A 16,528-nucleotide genomic window follows, 5' to 3' on the forward strand; every position below is an offset into this window, starting at 1 on the left:
TACAGTTGTACCTCGGGTTAAGAACTTAATTTGTTCCGGAGGTCCTTTCTTAACCTGAAACTGTTTTTAACCTGAAGCACCACTTTAGCTAATGGGGTCTCCTGCTGTTGCCACTGCGCCGTCGGGCATGATTTCTATTCTTATCCTGAAGCAAAGTTCTTAAACTGAAGCATTATTTCTGGGTTAGCAGAGTCTGTAACGTGAAGCGTATGTAACCTGAAGCGTATGTAACCCAAGGTACCACTGTATATCTTAATTTTGAACAGGGAACTTTCCCGCTTTGGCCACCTTTAAAATACTAATGAAAGCACATTTTATTTATGAAGATAGTACAGATCCATATTTAAATTTGAACAAAATAACGTTACCAGGTTAAGCTGTACTTTTAAAAACTAGGGAGAGAAAACATATAATATTCAACTTGATTTGTATACGAAACTAGACATTTTGCAGAACAAAAGGAACATTATAACATCTAAGTCCCTTCAGTTCTTCCCCTGTCCCAAGCATTAATTAGCATTGTTCCATAATTTGGGGCTGCACTTCTTCCCGAGACTCTAATCCGTTTGCCTCTTAGTTTCAGGTGGTGATGAATTGGAAATGAAGAACAAGGGAGACCATAATGAAATCCACACAGTGGAGGACCCATATCAGGATTCAGACTGTGGAGAGAGCTTCAGTCAGAGCTCCCATTCCTCTTCCCATCAAAGATATCCCCTTGAGAAGAAACACTACCACTGCTTGGAGTGTGGAAAGAGCTTTAGTAGCAGCAACGATCTAACTTCCCATCATAGAATTCATACAGGGGAGAAACCCTATCAGTGCATGGAATGTGGAAAGAGCTTCACTCGGAGTGCCCATCTCACTTACCATCAAAGGATTCATACAGGGGAGAAACCCTATCAGTGCATGGAATGTGGAAAGAGCTTCAGTCAGAGCTCCCAACTCACTTCCCATCAAAGGATTCATACAGGGGAGAAACCATATCAGTGCTTAGAATGCGGAAAGAGCTTCACACGGAGTGCCAATCTCACTTTCCATCAAAGGATTCATACAGGGGAGAAACCCTATCAGTGCGCGGAATGCGGAAAGAGCTTCAATCAAAGGGCCATGCTCACTTCCCATCAAAGGATTCATACAGGGGAGAAACCCTATCAGTGCTTGGAATGTGGAAAAAGCTTCATTGACAGACGCTATCTCATTGCCCACGAGAGAATTCATACAGGGGAGAAACCCTATCAGTGCGTGGAATGTGGAAAGAGATTCAGAAATTGCTCAGATCTCACTTCCCATCAAATGATACATACAGGGGAGAAACCCTATCAGTGTGTGGAATGTGGAAAGAGCTTCAGTCAGAGGGCCAAGCTCACTTCCCATCAAAGAATTCATACAGGGGAGAAACCCTTTCAGTGCATGGAATGTGGAAAGAGCTTCACCTGGAAAGAAAGTCTCACTTCCCATCGTAGAATACATACAGGGGAGAAACCATATCACTGCTTGGAGTGTGGAAAGAGCTTCAGTCAAAACCAGGTTTTCACTTCCCATTGTAGAATTCATACAGGCGAGAAACCCTATCAGTGCATGGAATGTGGAAAGAGCTTCACTCGGAGTGCCCATCTCACTTACCATCAAAGGATTCATACAGGGGAGAAACCCTATCAGTGCATGGAATGTGGAAAGAGCTTCAGTCAGAGCTCCCAACTCACTTCCCATCAAAGGATTCATACAGGGGAGAAACCATATCAGTGCGTAGAATGTGGAAAGAGCTTCAATCAGAGGGCCCATCTCACTTCCCATCAAAGTATTCATACAGGGGAGAAACCTTATCAGTGCTTAGAATGCGGAAAGAGCTTCACACGGAGTGCCAATCTCACTTTCCATCAAAGGATTCATACAGGGGAGAAACCCTATCAGTGTGTGGAATGTGGAAAGAGCTTCAGTCAAAGCAGCAATCTCATTTCCCATCAGAGAATTCACACAGGGTAGAAACTATTTCAGTGCCAAGAGTGTGATCGGAGGGATTTATGAAAGTCTGGTCTCATTTTTAAAGTTCTTTTAAAAAATAGGCTGAAAAAGCTAAAATCAAGACAGGTTTGGAGAAGTTCGTTTCTCTTTGGAGGAAAATATTTCTTCTACTCTGAGCCACTTAAAGAGAATTGGATTCCTGCAAGACAACCACTCTTATCTGGACATCTAAATTGCTAGGTCCTCTTGGACACATTATTTCTTTTTTCTGTTTTACGGTTCCTCTTTTAAAGTAATTATTTGGTTTATTTGTTTAATTCGAATCTTAATTTAAGAAATTGGATTTTATGTTAATCATCTTATGTGTGTTGGGTATCAGGCTGGAAGGAAGAGGGAGGGCTGGAAAAATGCAGGAAACAGGATCTCTTGGGAAAGATTTATTCTGTGACCTTGACAAACTGATAAGGTGCTGCTGGAAAATAGGCTGCTTTGAGAACAAGGGAGAGGGAGATTTTGAATATGGCAGTTCAAAAACAGTTAACACCAGGCCTGTGTTAAATTTGGAGAAACTATTAGCCCGAATTGATAAAAATCATTAAATGGTGACTAATTTGACCACTAAAGTAGAGACACTGACAAAGAAAACAGAAGCACTAGATATCTCCATGAAAGGAAGGGAAGAGAAGTCTGAAAAGCTGGAAAAGAAGACAAAAAATGAAAATCAGAACAGGAGATGCTTAGGATTGATGTGGATGGTTTGGGTGGAAGATAAGAGGCAATTGCGGGCGCTTTGGCAGTTCTTGAGATGAGACAGAAAGCCCAGCCTCTGAGACGGAGAGGAGGGAGGAGAGCAGGATTTTAGCAAAGGTTTGAGCAGAGTGGCTTGGAGTGGAAGAGGAATTCATGGAAGAGGCGCCACCCTCCTCACAGCCGGGGGGGTGGCTTTTGGGTAGAAAACCAATGTGAATAAATCCCCCCAGTGCCACCCCCTGGCCGGTCTTCCTGTCTCCCTCTCCTTGTCCCCCACCCTGCCCAAATCAAAGTCCCAGCTAGCAGCTGCCCCCCAGGCCTTCCTCCGCCCATCTTGGGGCCTCAAGGCATGCGGGCAAGTAGGATCCTAGAATGCAACAACTGATTGGTCTGCAGCAAAAGACCAATCAGGCTCCAGGAGGGAAGCAGAATCTGTTAGGATATTTCCGTTCCTCCTTAAAAAAGTGAACAGGCTGTTTTGCGTCACATGCCTGTTTACTTCCTGCTCACTGGGCATTTCCATTTTGTATATAGCTTTTGTTCTGGCTGTTTTCCTCGCCATGGATGCAAGCAGTCATGTTTTTCCTTTGTTCTGCCCAACGTTGAATAAAGCTGTAAATATTCTCTCCTGGGTGAATCTTCCGTTGTGGAAACTCTGCGAGAAAGGCGTGCATGAGTCTTGGAATGCATCTGAGGGTCGTGTCGCTAATTGACTGATGCTATTCCAACGGGAGACCGGAGATCGTCTGGAGACGACATGGAGGCCTGATGCCTCTGTCTCCTGGCAGGATCTCAACAGAAACAGCCAATCAGATGGGACTCATTGTGTAAATAATGTATATAAAAGCCTGAGGTTTGGGGGCAATTAAATCACTGTTTTAGAAACTGCAATAAAGAGCATGAAATCTCTACAGGACTGTGAATATATTTCACTGGTGATGAAGGTGGGATCCTGCTGAGCTGTCTGCCGTGCACCGCACACAGCCACCACAGGTAGCACAGCATCGCACTGCACATCCAGGCTACAGCTCCAGGACCCAAGGACCCAGAATGGTGACAGACAACCGCTTCATGCCATTCAGCCCGGCCTCAGGAGACTGGGAAGGATACGCCACCCGCTTCCAGTTCCTCCTGGAGGTAAAGGACGTCATGAGACAGCCAAGAATAGGGCAACCTTCTTCAGCATCTATGGAGAAGAAACATTCAAGATCACCCAAGCCCTCCTCGCTCCCACAAATATTGCGACCGTTCCCTATGACACGATAATAGAACGGCTGAAGGGGCACTTCTCGCAACAACCCTCGGGGGTAGCATGTCGAAATGCCTTCTAGGCAAAGCGGCAGGTCTCTGGAGAAACCATAACCAGGTATGTGACCTCCCTCCGCCAGGCTGCCTGGCTCTGCAACGTCACAGAGCTGGAAAACATGCTCGCCAACTGCCTTGTGGGCGGCCTGAGGGACGAGAAGTTGCAGTGGCGCCTCTGCGCCAAGAAGGACCTGATGCTTCAGGCTGCCCTAGAGGAGGCTTTAGCAACTGAAGCTGCTGAGAGGTCAGCGCTAGGATTCCAGTCAAAAATGTCGTCCCAACCAAGGATCCACCATGAGGACCTCACCGACGACTCAGAATCCGACCGGGAGGACCTGTACTGAGTGCAGCAGCGCACATAAGCTGCACGCCCACCACGACAGCCTCGTCCGGAAGACGGGAACTGTGCAAGTTGCGGTGAGAGCCACGAGCAGAGGACTTGCCATTTCCGCAACGCAGAATGCCGACAATACAGAAAATTGGGACACATCGCCCAGGTGTGCCGTGCCTGCCCTGCCCCACGCCTTGAACCAGATGGCCGACCCAAGAGTCCCAGGCCCTGTGGTCTGACACACCAAGGCAACTCGACGGAGATCACAGACTGTCAGGTATACCAGTTGCCTCATTCTAATGCGGACAAAATTTACATCGAGGCACAGATAGAGGCAGCCCCGTGCCGCCTGGAGCTTGATACAGGCTCAACCCTGTCCATAATCTTGGCATGGACATTAAGGAATTGTGTCTCAGTGGCAGCTCCAAGTTTGGCCAGCCCCATTCACCCTCCGGGAGACTTCCACAAATGCAAGGTCCCCACGATGGGGGTGGGAACCTTCAATGTACAATATCGAGGGCGGAAGCGGCGGTTGGACTTGATCGTGGTCAGGGGTGCTACGTTAGCTTACTGGGGTTGGTGTGGTTTGGGCCACTGGGGCTAGCCATCACCGGGGTGAACCGCACCAGCTCCCACGTGGACGTGGACGCCATGTGCAAAGAGTTTCCAGAGGTTTTCAATGGGGCATTGGGCTGATATACTGCCCTGCCCCTCCGTTGGCCTACAACTAGACCCTGCCATACGACCCATCAAGTTCAAGGCCCACCAGGTCCCGTTCGCCCTCAAAACCCCACATTGACGAGGAATTAGACTGCTGGCTTGTGGAGCAAGGAATGCTCTAGCCTAATGCCCCCGGGAAACCCCAATCATCACACACGTCAAGCCCAATGGCTCAGTCCACATCTGCGCAGACTACAAATGTACGATAAACAAGGCCCTTATGGCTCATGCATACCCAGTGCCAATGGCCATGTCCTTGCCACCCTGGTGGGGTTCTAAGAGTCCACCTGATCGGGGACAAGGTGGGGACTATTTGCTACGCCCCTGCACCTAAGGGTAAGGCAGAACTCCAAGCCTTCTTGGGACTATTGAACCTCCGGATGATTCCTGGGGGGAAACTGCAAGGAGGGCTGGACAGAGGAATCCCAAGGGGATAGCAGAAGGGTGAGGCCCATAGAGAAGGAGGAGTGGGTAAGGGAGGCAGAACTAGGAAGTCCAGAAGTGACCGAGGCTGAGCGGCGTCCAACCCACCGATCCCATCACAGCCGGCAGCCCTGGAACAAGAGCCAGAACCAGGAACCCCTACTGAGACACCCAAGACCACAAGGCATATGTAGGTGACCGGCATATCTCAACGACTATGAATGCTAACCTTCTGGGCGCAACGGGAACGTAGAGGGGAGGGGGGTTATGTACTAAGCTTGGATCCTAGAAGAAAAGGCAACTAGGATCCTAGAATGCAACAACTGATTGGCCTGCAGGAAAAGACCAATCAGGCTCCAGGAGGGAAGCAGAATCAGCCAATCAGACGGGACTAATTGTGTAAATAATGTATATAAAAGCCTGAGGTTTGGGGGGCAATTAAATCACTGTTTTACAAGCTGCAATAAAGAGCATGAAATCACTACAGGACTCCTGAGTAGATTTCAGAGAATCTAATGCATCTTTGGTTGGGATTCAGTAGTAGATAGGTAGCCGTGTTGGTCTGCCATAGTCAAAATAAAAAATTCCTTCCAGTAGCACCTTAAAGACCAACTAAGTTAGTTCTTGGTATGAGCTTTCGTGTGCATGCACACTTCTTCAGGTATCTGAAGAAGTGTGCATGCACACGAAAGCTCATACCAAGAACTAACTTAGTTGGTCTTTAAGGTGCTACTGGAAGGAATTTTTTATTTTGGTTGGGATTGTCCACCAAGGAGATTGGAGATGGTTGCCAGTCAAAGGGTAGTTTAAGACAGGGGGGGGGGGAGCTCCTTGTGAAAGGGGGGGCAGTTTTGGGAGACATTCCAGAAGAGGATTCCTGGAAGAGGACACTCCAGGCTCATCTAGTCCAACCCCTGCAATTCAGGAACCCCGGTTCTTAGTCCCGCCAGCTCCCTTGAACTGGGCAACTCAGATGCCTGGAGCAGCGCCCCATTGGAGAGCAGCCTTGGGTCGCCTCTGGAGCTGGCCGGACCTTTTGGACGGCTGTTTCCATCCCGCCTGCCTTCTGCTGGCAGGCCTGGTTGGGAGTTGTAGTCCAAAGCTTATTGAGGGTGCCTGGTCCTGGAGGTGGCTTTCAAGTTGGAACTATGTTTTGTTTTTGTTGTTTTTTTAAAATAATATTTATTGATAATTTCAAAATTACAAGAAAAAGAAAAAATCAAAAACAACACTACAATACAAAAAAGAAAAAAGAGAACAATAAAAAAGAGAAAAGCACAAAATATGAAAACCAATACGACAATACAGCAAAAGAAAGAAAAAAAGAAGAAAAAAAGAGAGAAAAAACACAAATCCCAAATTGCATATCCATAATTTCCATTTGCTTGTTTCATTGACCTCCTCACACCTCCGTTTTAGTGTTCTAGTTTAGTAATTATTTCAGCAAATTCTTTCCATCTTTCTCTATTTTTGTTATAAAATTTATCTTAACAATTTAACCTAATAATTAACTCAACAAATCCTTACCATCTTTCCCCATATTCTATTATTGAGATTACATTAATTTATTTAACCTTATCTTACCCCTAAGTGCCTTAAGACTTAAATCTTAAATTTCAAATATACATAGCTCCTGATATCATTTCTGCTAGAGTCATATAGTTTCATTCCCAAATTTTCCCTAATATTCATTAGTGATTCTAAAATAAGAAATTTCCATTTTAAATTCTCTTCCAATCATCATCCAGCGTCTCTTCTTACTGGTCTTGGGTCATGTCAGTCCATCAACCTGGAAGCCTTATGTCCGAGGCCCTTAAATCTCTTCCATGTCCCTTCTGCAATTCTTCATCTTCTTTGTACTTGCACTTTTCTTTGTCTCTTGTTGGTCTCTGTCTTAGTTTCTTTCCTTTCTCATTGAGGAGTAGGTCTCTGGGGGATTCCAACCCAAAATTGTCTTCATCACCCTTCATCCTGGAGGAGGGCAAATGTTGTCCCTATTTTCAAAAAGGGGGAAAGAGAGGACCCAAACAATTACCGCCCAGTCAGTCTGACATCAATACCAGGGAAGATTCTGGAGCAGGTCATTAAGCAAACAGTCTGTGAGCACCTAGAAAGGAATGCTGTGATCACCAATAGTCAGCATGGATTTCTGAAAAATAAGTCATAAATAACCTGATCTTGTTTTTTGACAGAATTACAAGCCTGGTAGGTGAAGGGAACGCAGTGGATATAGCCTACCTTGATTTCAGCAAGGCATTTGACAAGGTGCCCCATGATATTCTTGTACAGAAGCTGGTAAAAGGCGGTCTTGACTATGCTACCACTCAGTGGATTTATAAATGGCTGACTGACCGAACCCAAAGGGTGCTCATCAATGGTTCCTCTTCATGCTGGAGAAGAGTGACTAGTGGGGTGCCACAGAGTTCTGTCTTGGGCCCGGTCTTATTCAACATCTTTATCAACGACTTGGATGATGGACTCAAGGGCATCCTGATCAAATTTGCAGATGACACCAAACTGGGAGGGGTGGCTAACACCCCAGAGGACAGGATCACACTTCAAAACGACCTTGACAGATTAGAGAACTGGGCCAAAACAAACAAGATGAATTTTAACAGGGAGAAATGTAAAGTATTGCACTTGGGCAAAAAAAATGAGAGGCACAAATACAAGATGGGGGACACCTGGCTTGAGAGCAGTACATGGGAAAAGGATCTAGGAGTCTTGGTTGACCAGAAACTTGACATGAGCCAACAGTGTGACGCGGCAGCTAAAAAAGCCAATGCAATTCTGGGCTGCATCAATAGGAGTATAGCATCTAGATCAAGGGAAGTAATAGTGCCACTGTATTCTGCTCTGGTCAGACCTCACCTGGAGTACTGTGTCCAGTTCTGGGCACCACAGTTCGAGAAGGACACTGACAAATTGGAACGTGTCCAGAGGAGGGCAACCAAAATGGTCAAAGGCCTGGAAACGATGCCTTATGAGGAACGGCTAAGGGAGCTGGGCATGTTTAGCCTGGAGAAGAGGAGGTTAAGGGGTGATATGATAGCCATGTTCAAATATAAAAGGCGAAAGATTATATGATCTGAGGTGAATTGGCATTGTCGGCCAATTGGTGTCAAAGAAAGATAGAACATTTTTTATGTATGCTACGACAGCGGCAAGAATACTCATCGCTAAGTATTGGAAGACACAAGATCTACCCACCGTGGAAGAATGGCAGATGAAAGTGATGGACTGTATGACACTGGCTGAGATGACCGGCAGAATTCGTGATCAGAGGAAAGAGACGGCGGAAGAGGACTGGAAGAAATTTAGAATTTACCTTAAGAACTATTATAAAATTGAGGAATGCTAAAATGCCGAGGTGTTGAGAGAAAAAGAGATACAGCAATATAAGATTAAGTAACAGAAAGGACTAATATGATATATATTTGATAAAACTGTTTAGAAGCTGCTGAAATAACTTTGGACATTGGGATGCAGGAAGGGGAGGTATGGGGGAGTCTGAGAAACGAGGTTTATGAAAGAAAGGCTATGAAATTATATATGTTTGTATGTCTTTTTATATGTTTGTATTGTTTAAAAATTTTTGTAAAACAAATAAAAAATTCTTAAAAAAAAAAGCCATGTTCCAATATATAAAAGGATGTCACCTAGAGGAGGGAGAAAGGTTGTTTTCTGCTGCTCCAGAGAAGCGGGCACGGAGCAATGGATCCAAACTACAAGAAAGAAGATTCCACCTAAACATTAGGAAGAACTTCCTGACAGTAAGAGCTGTTTGACAGTGGAATTTGCTGCCAAGGAGTGTGGTGGAGTCTCCTTTGGAGGTCTTTAAGCAGAGGCTTGACAACCATATGTCAGGAGGGCTCTGATGGTGTTTCCTGCTTGGCAGGGGGTTGGACTCGATGGCCCTTGTGGTCTCTTCCAACTCTAGGATTCTATGATTCTATGATCCAACTCACCTGTTCCCCACAGTCCCACTCCCCACAGTCCTCGATATAATCCAAAATGAATTTAAAATCAAATTTCAAGGTCTCTCCAAAGCTAGGAACCTCCTCATCTCCAGACTCCCCTTGGCCCAAGTTGGAACTATGTTTTGACCCTTTGCCGAAAGGAGATTCCACAAAGTGTGTGTCGGGAGCGTGTCTTTTCAGTGCCAGGATACAAGGTGCTCTCTTGACCCGGGAGCCCAATCCCTCTCCCCCACTCCTAGAAAAGGGGGTCTTCCCCTCATCCTCTCCTTGCAGGACCCCCTTTTCCTTCCTCTTTGCTCAGGGAGTCGGAACCAACTCTCTCTCAAGGGACCCTGGAGCCAAACCCTTGCAGAGTTTTACTTCTCAAGCAAAGGGGGGTAAGGAATACATTCTTGTTGCTCTTGAGATGCACAGAAATCTGTTCCCCGCGGAGGGAGAAACTCGCCAGGCCCCTAAAGTCCCCCGATGGAGCAGCTCTGCGCCTGCGCCACGCCTGGGGCTCCTCCGCAGGGAAAGACCGACCAGCAAAAGGGTTAAGGGGCACCAAGCTGGCTTCCTAGAGAGGAATAAAGGGAGGAGGCTCCCCAGAGCACAAGCTCCGCCCCCATCCGGGCTTTTGTCTCTCTGCTCCACAAGTGCTGCCTGGGGGCGCCTTCTGGGATCCGGTGAGTTGCCTTGGGGAGATGGGGGGTCCCAGGGCTGCAGGGGAGGGTCCCCCCAAGAAGACCCCTCTGAGGCCCTGGCTCCTGAGAGAGAGAGAGAAGGGAGCAGGGCGAGCTCCGCTTTGCAAGGGCTCAGAAGAACAGCCATGAGGGCCAGGGAGTCATGATGGGGATCCGTGGGGATTCTGCTCAGCTCCTCCAAGGGGATCCCCAAGCCAGGGCTAAGAGGTTCTGCCCCCCTTCTCTCTGCAAAGCCAGGGAGGCTGCAAGTAACAGGAGGTCTGCAACTCTTCTCTTGCTCCTTTGGGGAGGGGTCACTGAGTCAGGAAGAAAAGGGCCTGCAAAGGAACCCTGATGCGATTGAGGAATCAGCCACGTTCCTTAGCCCAGGTGGCAGCCAGATGGAAACATCTGGAGGCAGAAATAAAAACTTGGCCTCTGTGCTAAAGAAAGCCCTTCCATCTCACAGTGCGCAGTTAGGCCCATGGAACTCCCTGCCACAGGAGGAAGAGATGGCTTGAGAAGAGGATGAGGCCCATTCAGGGAGGAGTAGAGGGCTAGCGATGGATCCAGGCCCCCCAGTGGGAGGCAGCCATGCTTCTGAAGGGGGAGGGAGTTGCCCTCAGAACAAAGACAGAAGTCTGCCTTACGAATATGGGAATATGGTGCTTGAACTCCGAGTCTGGGCTGTGATTCAGACTCATCCATGCTGGCCCAGGGAACATTTCTCCTGACTGTGTATCAATCTGGTAGTAGAAGAATGCATTTGCTTTACAGGATTCTCTGGCACCTCTCAGTAGGACAGGCAGAACTTGGCAGAAGACCTAGGGACTCCTTCCGATCTCTTGGGAACAGAGATGGATGAGCAAGACTCAGCTGGCCCTGAAGCAGGAAGAGGCCTTGCAACCCACCATGAGAGCAGTGGGGGATTCTGGGAAAACACTGTGAGAAAGAACCCGGGTCAGGAGGACACCCTCTGCTCAGAGGTGTAGAGCCAGCATTTGAGGCAGTTCTCCTCCCAGGAGGCCAAAGGACTTATTGGAGAATTCACAGAGGACCAAGAGCCCAGAGAAAGGGAGATGTGTTTTTTCACAACTAGTATGTGAAATTGGTACAAACGCCCATATTTAGGTGGCAACTCCTCCTTGTTTGAAGGCGCACCTGTAGTTTTCCTTCGGAGTGAAGCATGCGCTCTTGGCTTCCCACTTACCTTCTTCTCTCGCAGGAGACGGAATGAGGCCAGCAAGACCTGTTTGTCCATCTTTACTTGGTGGCGGAGGGGAAGCTGCCCCTGTGGACCCAGAGCAGGTAGGAGGAAGGAGCCATGTGGGGAGAGAGGATGTCATGGACTGGGGGACACAGAGGAAGGGTGGGAGGAACCGCCCAGGAAGGAGGGTTGAAGGCTCAAATAGGCTTCTGAGCAGTTCACACCCCATACCAAAGAGTGGCCAGGATTCACCCCATCAGTCCCACAATGGGGCTTTCCCCCTCTCATTCCGCTCCGCACCTTGGAGATGTCTATAGGGCTTCAGGAGGGTCCTCCCTGTCGCGAAATCTTTGCGGCGCTTTAGCAGAAATGCTTAGAGTTCCAGGTTCTTCAGTGCAGTATATTTATTGTGAGCTCTATATCTACAAATATCTACAGGCTATAATACAGGAGCAGTTCATACAGTCAAACGGAGTACCTGGCTGCACCTTAAGGCAAAGAGGAAGACTCTCTCTCTCTGACCACACTCCTCTGCACCACCACCTTTACAGCTGGACAGGTTTCCCTTTTAAACCAAGGACAGCCAATCAACTGACAGCACATTATTCTGACCCACATCATTCTGACCCTGCACTTGCATAGAAAGTATTGCAGGCTGATTGCATCAGCCAGTTGCATCAGCTAGCAGACTCAAGCCTGCAGACTTACTATCTCACACAGCATTCTGGGATCCCAACACTCCCCACCCGGCAAGAACAGCACAGAGGGACAGAAGAAGGGATCCTTCCATGTGGCAAACGGGAATGTTTGTGCACAGGATTAGAAGAATGATTTGAAGAACACCAGTTTCTTAATGCCCCTCATTAAAATACACAATGAATACTGGTAATTCCATTAACACATCTAAATATGCATCCATAAAATGTGCAGGGGAAAAATCCAGTTAATACAGAACATCAATTAAGAGGCAGAAGGGTCCAGTGTGCTTTGAAGATGTAGCCTTCCATTTCACAGATGTGGACTGGGCATTGCTGGATCCTGACCAGAGAGCCTTCCATAAGAAAGTCATGGAGGAGAATCGGGGGATTTCGGACTCTCTCAGTAAGGCTTAATATTACACCTACCCTCCCCCTCCAAGATGGCCCCCTTTTGCTCTCAAAGGGCTGGCCTGTCTGCAGCCCCCACAGCCTCCCATCAGGGAACCTTCATGGGGGCAGAAGCAGAGGAAAGGCCTCAGGAAAGTAGCCATGGCTCTGGTCAGATGCACAGGAGGAGGAGGAACTCTGACCCAAATTATGATCTATTCCTTCAATGCCTCCTTCACGTCATGACTGGTCTAAATCCTTTCAGGATGTCCTTGGCATCAAAATGAAAGCCTATCTGTTGAAGCTTTCACTGCTAGGCCGCATTGCTGTGATCAAAATGAATGTATTGCCTAGAATGTTATTTTTGTTTCAAACATTGCAAATTGTGAACAAGATGGATTGTTTCAAGAAGTGGCAGAAAGACATCTCAAAATTTGTCTGGCAGGGCAAGAAACCCAGAATAAAATTTAAGATTTTAACTGATGCAAAGGAAAGGGGGGGATTTGCCCTGCCAGACTTTAAACTTTACTATGAATCAGCAGCTTTCTGCTGATTGAAAGACTGGCTGCTTCTTGAGAACACAGACATTTTGGACTTAGAAGGTTTTAATAACATTTTTGGGTGGCATGCATATTTCTGGTACGACAAGGTTAAAGCTCACAAAGCTTTTAAAAATCACATTGTCAGGAAAGCATTATATAATGTCTGGATTAAATACAAAGATGTGTTGGAAAATAAAACCCCAAGGTGGTTGTCGCCAATGGAGGCAAAGGCTGTGAAAAAACTCAATATGGAGGCCAAATGGCCGAAATATTGGGAAATTCTGGAACAGGAAGGGGGCAAACTGAAATTGCAGAGTTTTGAGAAATTAAAAGTTAAAGTGCAGGATTGGCTTCATTATTATCAAATAATGGAGGTGTACAAGTTGGACAGGAAAATTGCCTTCCAGGTGGAAAAATCAAAATTAGAAACAGAACTGTTAGAACCCAATACTAAGAACTTGTCAAGAATGTATAACTTGCTGTTGAAATGGAATACACAAGATGAAACAGTGAAATCAGCCATGATAAAGTGGGCACAAGATATTGGTCATAACATTATGTTTGCTGACTGGGAACAGTTGTGGACCACCGGTATGAAATTTACGGCATGTAATGCCTTAAAGGAAAATATTATGAAAATGATTTATAGGTGGTACATGACTCCAGTCAAACTTGCAAAAATTTACCACTTGTCTGATAATAAATGTTGGAAATGTAAAGAAACGGAAGGTACTTTTTTTCACCTTTGGTGGACATGCCCAAAGATTAAGGCTTTCTGGGAAATGATATATAAAGGTATTTAAATATACCTTCCTTAAGAAACCAGAGGCCTTTCTCCTGTATATTGTCGGCCAATTGGTGCCAAAGAAGGACAGAACATTCTTTATGTATGCTACAACAGCAGCAAGAATTCTCATCACAAAGTATTGGAAGACACAAGATCTACCCACCTTGGAAGAATGGCAGATGAAGGTGATAGACTACATGGGATTGGCAGAAATGACTGGCAGAATCCGAGACCAGGGAAAAGAGACGGCAGAAGAAGATTGGAAGAAATTTAAGAACTATCTTAATAAACATTGTAAAATTAATGAGTGTTAAAATGATGCGGTTTTAGAAAATAAGTGGATTACAGCTGTAAAGATTAAGTTAAAAGAAAAGAAAGGTTAACAATTAGATAAAATTAAGAGTGAGGATTTGCTGAACTAAAAAATTGAAAGTGGAATGCAGAAAGGGGAGATATGAGGAGGTCGGTGAAGTAAGTTTTACGAAAATAAGGATTTGAAATTATACTTGTTTTTTCTTGTTTGTGTTTGTTTGCATTGTTGTGTCTGATTATAAAATTTGTGAAACTTCAATAAATATTTTATATATAAAAAAACAAAACAAAATGAAAGCCTATCTGGTGCCCGGAGAGCCTGGCGAGGAAAAGGCCCGCCAGGGGGATGTCCTCGCAGAGCCTCTCCCCCTCTGGGCCTTTCCTGCTCCTTCTGGGGTGTTTGGTTTTTAGCCAAGAGAAAGCTTGCTCTTCTTGTCTCCTCTTTGCCCCCCAGTGACTTCACAGCTCTGCTGCAGTCCCTTCCCAGATACAGAGTGTGATCTGGGGTGTCGTGGAATCCTAGAACTGGAGAATTCTGCAGGTCTGCCCAGAACTCATTGCACTGAGTTCAAGGGAACTTCTTCCCTGGTAGTTCCTCTGGGGATCTCCGTTCGACCGAGCTGATAAAGCTCATCTTCCGGAATCGCCTCAACGTGATTGATGACCTGAGCCTCTGATAAGGCTCCAGGCACATTCCCCATTCAGCAGAGCTTCCAGCACAGGGAAGAGACGAGAGGTTTGGGCTACATTGCTAGGAGTTTTATTATCTAGCTATGCAGGCAGAAAAATACATCCCCTCTCTGTGAGCGCAGAGAGCAACTGAACAACAAAGGAACAAAGGAACAGGAATCCGTCTCCTGTGAGACTTCCAACAGTATGGAATGTGAGGAATGTAAACAGAGTCTTGTGACTCCAAAGTACTGCTCAGTGGCAAACAGAAATGCCAAGCATTTTCTCCTCACTTACAGGGACATTGGGAAGACAAGCTGGCCTTGTTGTGAGCCAGGTGTCCTAGAGAGACAGTGGGGAAAAGGGAGGTCCCACTCTGAAAGGCCCATGGAATCAAAGGGAGGCTGGGGAGGAGAACAGGTCCTCTCAGGAGTGGCTTCCGAGTGCCATGATGCGCTGGGGCAGGGCAGGGACAAATGCAGAGGTGCACTGCCTGCCAATCCAATTCCCCGAAATTCATCACCCATCCTGAGACCCTCAGAAGAAGATTCAGGAGGGGCTTGGGCCCCTGACCAGCTACGTGGCTGGATGGTCATTTCCACCATTCCAGAGGAGAGACCCTCCATCCCCACCAGGGAGGGGTGTTGCTTTACTTGCCAACAAGCAGGACACACACGCCTGGTGGTTGCCATCAGGCTGCAATAAGCTCAGGGGAAGTGGCAGGTTGGGGCACCTAGGAGAATATCCTACACCCAAAGACGCCCCATGTGGTCTAGCGGAGAGACTAAGAGCCCTGGAGCTGGAGAGGAGAGACCTGGGCCCATTTGACCCCATGGCTAGGAGCTTTGGAGGGAGGTGGGGAAGATGGGGAGTGAGAGGAGCTGGTTCTGGGTGGAAACATCCACTCTGAGGAAAAGATCACCAGCTAGAGAAAGGAGTCTCTGAGCTTAGTGGGAAGGACAGTGTGTGGTGTCCTGGGAGAGTAAATCAGGCCAGGAATGAACTGGGAGGCTGAGCCAGGAGAAGGAGGAGCTGGAAGGAGACCGGCTGCTGAGCTCTCATCCCAGTCAGGAGGGGAGAGATCCTTCTAGAAAGAGAAGACTCCCAAACCAGAGATCCCTTGGGTCTTTGGCTTGGAGTACCTTGGGAGTAGGGTAACTGGCAGAAAGTGCCACCTTGTTAAGAGCCAAAGTCTTAAGTGTGAAACAACTGAGAAAACCTTGAAGGCAGACGATGGATGAAGATTGGAAGAAAGTTTAAAAATTCATTTAGAGAATTATTGTAAAATTAATGAGTGTTAGAAAAAATGTTGGAATGAAACTATTTGGCTTTAGTGGAAATGCTTTAAGGAATTATGTATAAATAAGTTTTAAGTTTTAAGCTTTAGGGCTTTTTATGGTAAGATAAGGTTAAAATAAATTAAGGTAATTTAATGACAGAATATAGTGAAAGATGGAAAGGATTTGCTGAGATAATTAATAACTAGAATACAAAAAAGGGAGGTGTGAGGAGGTAGATGAAAGATAAAGATTTGGAAATGAAAGATAAAGATTTGGAAATATTGGATTTGTTTTTTAAATTTTTTGTTTGCTTTTGTTTTTGGTTTTGATGTATTGTGTGGTTTTTGCGTTTTTTTTTCTTATTGAATTGTATTGTTGAATTCATTTTTTTTTGTCTATCTCTTTTCCTTTTCCTTTTTTCTCTCTATAATTTTAAACTCTCAATAAATATCATTTAAAAAAAAGAAAACCTTGAAGGGAAATAACATTGTAAACTGAAATATCCTATGT

At 46.2% G+C, this 16,528-nt stretch overlaps 1 protein-coding gene and 1 long non-coding RNA gene across 2 annotated transcripts in view; both read left to right on the forward strand.

Annotated features, from left to right (window-relative positions):
• LOC310712954 overlaps nucleotides 1-12,264 on the forward strand; it is a 29,720-nt gene extending 17,456 nt beyond the window's left edge. The window contains exons 3-4 of the long non-coding RNA XR_014529037.1: nucleotides 11,181-11,444; nucleotides 11,782-12,264. This is a non-coding gene — a long non-coding RNA (uncharacterized lncRNA). The remainder of the gene's footprint in view (nucleotides 1-11,180; nucleotides 11,445-11,781) is intronic.
• On the forward strand, nucleotides 549-5,976 carry LOC310712867 (uncharacterized protein). Its single transcript, XM_083516290.1, has 2 exons — nucleotides 549-1,661; nucleotides 1,915-5,976. Exons 1-2 carry the CDS (start codon nucleotides 601-603, stop codon nucleotides 2,057-2,059), a joined length of 1,206 nt encoding a protein of 401 aa, XP_083372416.1. The 5' UTR covers nucleotides 549-600; the 3' UTR covers nucleotides 2,060-5,976.
• Nucleotides 12,265-16,528: the final 4,264 nt, after the last annotated feature.

This window comes from Podarcis liolepis, assembly GCF_965112155.1.
Source record: "Podarcis liolepis genome assembly, chromosome: 7".
NCBI lineage: Eukaryota > Metazoa > Chordata > Lepidosauria > Squamata > Lacertidae > Podarcis > Podarcis liolepis.

What these genes read in the sequence shown, in the direction of transcription:
- LOC310712867 (XM_083516290.1), top strand. Translation starts at nt 601, where the DNA reads ATGAAGAACAAGGGAGACCATAATGAAATCCACACAGTGGAGGACCCA. An exon ending in ACAGGGGAGAAACCCTATCA is followed by an intron (nt 1,662 to 1,914) that starts GTGCATGGAATG and finishes AAACCCTATCAG; the next exon opens with TGTGTGGAATGTGGAAAGAG.